General features: G+C 33.3%; 1 protein-coding gene across 1 annotated transcript in view; it reads left to right on the top strand.

The window, feature by feature from the left end:
- Window positions 1-5826, top strand: part of LOC107704958 (kinase suppressor of Ras 2-like) — an 85610-nt gene extending 79784 nt beyond the window's left edge. Inside the window, exons 19-21 of the mRNA XM_016508046.1 lie at window positions 977-1111; window positions 5494-5623; window positions 5752-5826. Coding sequence (XP_016363532.1) covers window positions 977-1111; window positions 5494-5623; window positions 5752-5826 — 340 coding nt within the window. The remainder of the gene's footprint in view (window positions 1-976; window positions 1112-5493; window positions 5624-5751) is intronic.
- Window positions 5827-6199: the final 373 nt, after the last annotated feature.

Below are 6199 nucleotides of genomic sequence, written 5' to 3'. Positions count from 1 at the left end.
TATTTGTAAATAAATATTATTTATAAAATGTAAATGGTATAAATTAATTATAAATTAATACAATTATAATAATTATATATTAGTTATTCATTATTAATAGTATTATGAATTTATAATAGGATGTTAAATAAATTAAGAAAAAAATAAATGAATAAATTAAAGTGCATTTTGTCCCCACTATTTGAGCTTTGGGGGGTATTTCTGTTCATTTTGATGGCATTTTTTTCTCCCTGAGCCCATTAATTTATATATATATATACTACAGTATCATAGGTGAGTGAATTCGTTTTTACTTGGATCCGGGACTCAGTCAAGCTGAAACAGCTCTATGTCTGTCAGTGATGGACCACTTTCAAATCCACTTTATCATTGTAGAGGGTTCACAGGTTTTTAATCGGTCCAGTGGGAAGCAAAGTTCTGTTTACAAGTTTCCAGACTCTGCTACATTGTATACTTCTAAGAACAAAAAAAGATGCTAGTTTGAGTTGAAACTAGTTCTTGCCATTCAGTCTTTAAAACATGTTGTAGAGTTTCTGTGGAACATATAGTCACAAGTATCAACTTTGTATTTAAAAGTAAAAATAAATAGATTTAGAAATAAATATAGGCATAACCTGTTGAAGAGTGTAGATCTATACAAAAAAAAAAAAGATTTATTTGTCTGAGGAGAACATTTGGAAAAACTGAGATTATAGCAAAAGTCTCCATTTGCTCTTCATTTGATCTCATTGCTTTCTAGGGGAAACAACAAGTTCAAAAAGAGATCTCATTTGTGGATTAGACTTTATGTCGATAGTCTTGACTATGGGAGACTAATAGTCGCTTGCCCTCTATTGTACTTCTTGGACAGAATTGTCACTGTAATGATCTTTTAGTTTGTTTTCTGACCTTTTGTGTGGTACAAATGAATCTAACTCAAAAAGGATTTGTGTTTTAAACTTCATCGTCTTCTGTGTGTGTCTCTCTCTCTCTCCAGTAGGAGAAAGGATAAGCTGCGGATCCCAAGCGGCTGGCTATGTCATCTCGCTCCTGAGCTCATCCGTCAGCTCTCCACCGACACCGCAGAAAACCAGCTTCCTTTCTCTAAACAGTCTGACGTCTTTGCCTTTGGGTGGGTCCCTCTCTGTCCCCCTCTCAGCACTTGTGTTTTCACCCCTCACTGCTTCTCTGCCTTTGTCACTCAGGAGACGAACAGAATCCATTTTATTTACAGAAATAAGCCTGACCTTTTCTCTCCACAGTTCATGTGCCCTTATAGCATCAGCATTTGGGGATTTTAATCATTTTTGGAAACTTAAAATATAATAACATTTCATTAGGTATAGTATTTAAAACATACTGCATATTGCAACATATGGCCATAAATTGGATTAGATTTTTTTTTTTAAAGAAAGTGAATTTTTCGAGCAAACCTTATTATATTAAGCATATTATCTAATGCAATTACATTAACAGATTTTAGTTTAAACTAGTGCTGTCAAACGATTAATCACGATTAATTGCATCCAAAATAAAAGTTTTTGTTTACATAATATATGTATGTGTTCTGTGTATATTTATTATGTATGCATAAATACACACATACAGTAAATATTTTGAAAATATTTAAATGTATTTGCATGCATATATTTATATTCTTACATTTTATATTATATATAAATTAGTGCTGTCAAATGATTAATCGCGGTTAATCACATCCAAAATAAAAGTTTTTGTTTACATAATATATGTATGTGTACTGTGTATATTTATTATGTATATATAAATACACACACATAGAGTATATATATATATATTTTAAAAATATTTACATGTATATACATTTATATATTTATATCCTTATATTTTATATTATACATAAATATATTTAATATATAAACACAACATATTTTTCTTAAATATATACATGCATGTGTTTGTATTTATATACATAATAAATATACCAATATTTAGATTTTTTTGCACCCTCAGATTCCAGATTTTCAAATAGTTGTATCTCGGCCAAATATTGTCCTATCCTAACAAACCATACATCAATGGAAAGCTTATTTATTCAGCTTTTAGATGATGTATAAATATAAATTTCGAAAAATTGACCCTTATGACTGGTTTTGTGGTGCAGGGTCACATATTATGTAAACAAAAACTTTTAATTTGTATGCGATTAATTGCGATTAATCATTTGACAGCACTAATATACATATATTGAACATATAAACATAACATATTTTTCTTAAATATATACATGCATGTGTTTGTATTTATATATACATAATAAAAATACACATTATACACATATATTATGTAAACAAATGTTTTTATTTTAGATGCGATTAATCGCGATTAATCGTTTGACAGCACTAGTTTAAACATTTAAATCAATCACTTTAACTGGTACACTGGCCATATGAAAATACAGCTATAGTATCAAATGGTATGAAAGTAATATCAATCATGAAATCACAATAATACAAACATCTAGATAGACTATGGCCCGTTTAGGATGAGCATTATCACAAAATTGATTCGCGCAGTGCTCAGCCTCCACTAATAAGATTGTATTCACATGAGGCGGCATGCAGAACTGAACCTCCATCTGTACTTATTTCTACCTGACCCGGGCCTTTCCAGAGGCAGTGATTGTGTGGGCCAAATGAATAAAAGAATGGATGGATGGTTGACGAAATGACGGAATGCTGCTCTGTTGGGTCCTAACACAATTGCGTCCTCAGCTGTTCTCTCCATATGTAGACTCTGTCACACTGTCACTCTATGGGAGCCAAATACAGCACCCACGCAAGCTGTCCAGCTGGTTACACTAAAGGGACATTACCTAGAGGTGACCCCAAAGCAGTTCTCCCTATTGTCCCTTCTGCCTCCTCTTTTCATTTCCGTTGTTCTCTGCGAGTGCCGTGTTTTAATGCGGCAGAGAGTTTGCAGCAGCTGTGGGATATTTTATGCACATAATGCTCTCATGTTCTGTTTTATGGACTTTTTATGATCATTTATATATATACGGCGTGAACTTATATATTATGCTAAAAATTGGGCCAAATTCTCTAAATGGCCTTATTCACTAACCACCCACAAGTCGTTGTGATTCTTTTCAGTACAAACATGCATCCTTTCGATGTAAATTTGGCTAATTATAGTATGCATTGTTCAGCACTATCTGCTCGGCACTATCAACTTTTCCTTTCTGTGGGCGGTAAATGTATTTTTATTAAAAAAGACGTTTATGCATGCTTTCTAGTGATCATGGCAGTGGTAATTAATCAAATGATGATCAAATGATGGAGAAACTGGGCATATGTCCAGATTTGGTGTAGACGAGTGCATTTTCAGCATTTTTTAGGAGCCGATTCAGGTGTCTGGATTACAGTGAAATGGAAAAGTTTCAGTAAAGTACGGCAGATCAGGAAGTCTAGCGCATCGTCTACAAAAAGAACTAAAGGCTGGAATATACCACACAACTTTTAAAATCTGAACAGATTTGAAAACACTAGGAATCATACTCTTGACGACTTTGTAAATAGTTACAGAGAAAAAGTGGGCATTATATACTACACGACTGAGGATCACACTACCGGACTTTCAAGTTGTTCCAAACACAACAAATTCACACAGAAACACAGCTTGTTGTTAGGAGGTGCATGGCAAATTTAAAACATTGTGTTCTAAAATCGGCTCCAAATATTGAACATATGTGATATCAAATAACTGGATGGAATCATAGTCTGAAGCTATCTGTGACCATCATTCACTATGCAATTTTCTATGAAATCTGTGGAGGTTCTTCATGGAATCATCAACACCAAAAATAGCTTTTTTAAATTTACAATTATATGGATATATTTAAAAACAACGTTTTCATTTCAAAATGCTCTCTGTCCACACTAGTGTTGCTCGTCCGCACTGACCTTTATATGCTTAAAACGGCAGGCACAACAATGCTGGTACATCCATAGATATACATGGATACAATATGTGTCACGTGACTAAATGTGTCATCATTTTCACAGTCCACACTACAACACAAAAACATCTTTTAACAAAAACACTGTCTCATTGTGCACAAAGGGCCAAAACAGAAAAAAAGATGCATTTTCAAATGTATCCGAATTAATGTGGACATAGCCGAAGAGTGTATCATCGGGTGCAAATGCAATTCTCAAAGTGAATTCTCCCTCTCAGTACTGCAAAAGCCATCTCAATTACATTGATTTTGTTTTTCTCACCAATCGCAGCAAGCTGCACATTTTACTTTTGGTTTTAAATTGCAGAGCGCCGATGATTGGGCTTTTCAGCAGCGCTCTCCATTCAATGATTGTTAATTAGCTCTTAAGTGTGGTTTAGTAAACTTTAACATGAGCACGCTCTTTAGAGCAGAATAGAGCAGTTTTTCAGCAGTCAACAGCACCTCAAAGTCATTTATTAATTATCTTGGATGACTTCTAACTAAATCGAAATGCAAATGACGTAGTGTACTAGAAGTGCTTTAAAGCTTTTGAACTGCTATTTTGCGGCCCCTCAGGAAGGCCCGTCCTCGTGCACAAACACACACACACACACACACACACACACACACACACACACACACGCTTATGCTTGTGACTTGTGAGTAGTTCCATCTGACTTTTTGTTCTTCTTAAATTAAACAAATTATAATTAAGATCTATTTATATAATTAGGTGTCATTTGACCCATTTACAAACTTTTTTTATTCAGAGAAAGAGCTTTCACTATTTTAGGCACATTTTCAAAACTTTATAAGTACAGACTCATAAACTTGTACACAAATACTTGGAAAAGAACTCCTGTTGTTCTTAAATTATGCAAATTATAATTACGATTTATTGATTTATTCATCATTATATGATATATAAAAATGTGTATAAACATTTTTATCAATTTATGAACCAATTTATGATATTTTAATATTTTTTTCCCCCTAAATACTGTAAGTCAGAGCATTCAGAAATATACTAATAAATGACTAAATGTATTAAAATGTTAAAAGTATATATACGCTAGTATTTTTTAAATGTTAAATCTTAAAATGTATTTAAACTTAATGAAGCATATTACATTTATTAGGATTTGGAGATTTTTTCATTTAATTTTGAATAATTTTAGTAAAGACATTATTTGGCCACTTTACAAACTTTTTGTTTTTAATAGTTTTTACTGTATTTTTATGTTTATACTCTATATTTTCAGACATTTTGCCCTCACAAGTGAGTGAAACAACACTCAGAGTCTCATTTATAGATATAAAGTTTCCTTTTTTAAAAGTTCTTCATGTATTTATATTTTATTTTATATAAATATATTTTAAGACATTGTTTAGCCCATTTACAAACCTTTTTTTAGTTGCTTTTAAGAGGTTTTTATTATATTAATGACAACTTTTTAAACATTTGTCCCTCACAAGTATAGAGAAACCAGTACATGCATGCACACACACTAACATTCACGTGTCGTGTCTTTCAGCACTATCTGGTATGAGCTCCATGCGCGTGAGTGGCCCTTTAAGAATCAGCCAGCTGAAGTCATTATCTGGCAGGTGGGAAGTGGAATGAAGCCCATCCTCACTCAGATCGGCATGGGCAAAGAGATATCCGTGAGTACTATTCACATACACCTCACATGCTGAAGAACTCTTACAATTATCAACTTTTCACACACAAAGCTGTCAAATATAGTGTATGTGTCATATGAACCACTTTTATTGTGCTTTTGTGGTTTGAGCATGACAGTCCCAAAGGAGGCCGTTCAGTTTATTTTCATTGTAAAGAAAAGACAGACCTGGACATGCTTGACTAAAGCATTAAGCCGCAAGAAGCTGTGGTTTACAGTGAATATATAACAGCTAAGGGGTGCTGTTAGGGGCCTAAAACCCCCTTACCTGTTATGAATTCACTGTAAACTTCACAGGGCTTATTGCTTTTATAAAACGATTATTCCATACACGTAGCAAGGTTTCACAAAATGAAACAAAGCAAATAAAATGTAAAGATATTAATAAAAACATTATTCTTCTGCCGAACAATGTAGTTCCTCAGAAACGATTGTGGTTGCAACAAAGTGGTTGCCGAGCAACACACATATTTAGAAACAAAGAGGTGTTTGTTTGTAGAGTAATTTACAACAGCTTTGAATGCGGCTCAACCAATCAGAATCAAGTACTGGAACTATC

The sequence above is a fragment of the Sinocyclocheilus anshuiensis genome, unplaced genomic scaffold (assembly GCF_001515605.1).
Source record: "Sinocyclocheilus anshuiensis isolate Anshui unplaced genomic scaffold, SAMN03320099.WGS_v1.1 scaffold117, whole genome shotgun sequence".
Classification (NCBI taxonomy): Eukaryota; Metazoa; Chordata; class Actinopteri; order Cypriniformes; family Cyprinidae; genus Sinocyclocheilus; species Sinocyclocheilus anshuiensis.
The sequence above is the reverse complement of the archived record's forward strand: the minus strand, read 5'-3'. Positions and strand labels throughout refer to the sequence as shown.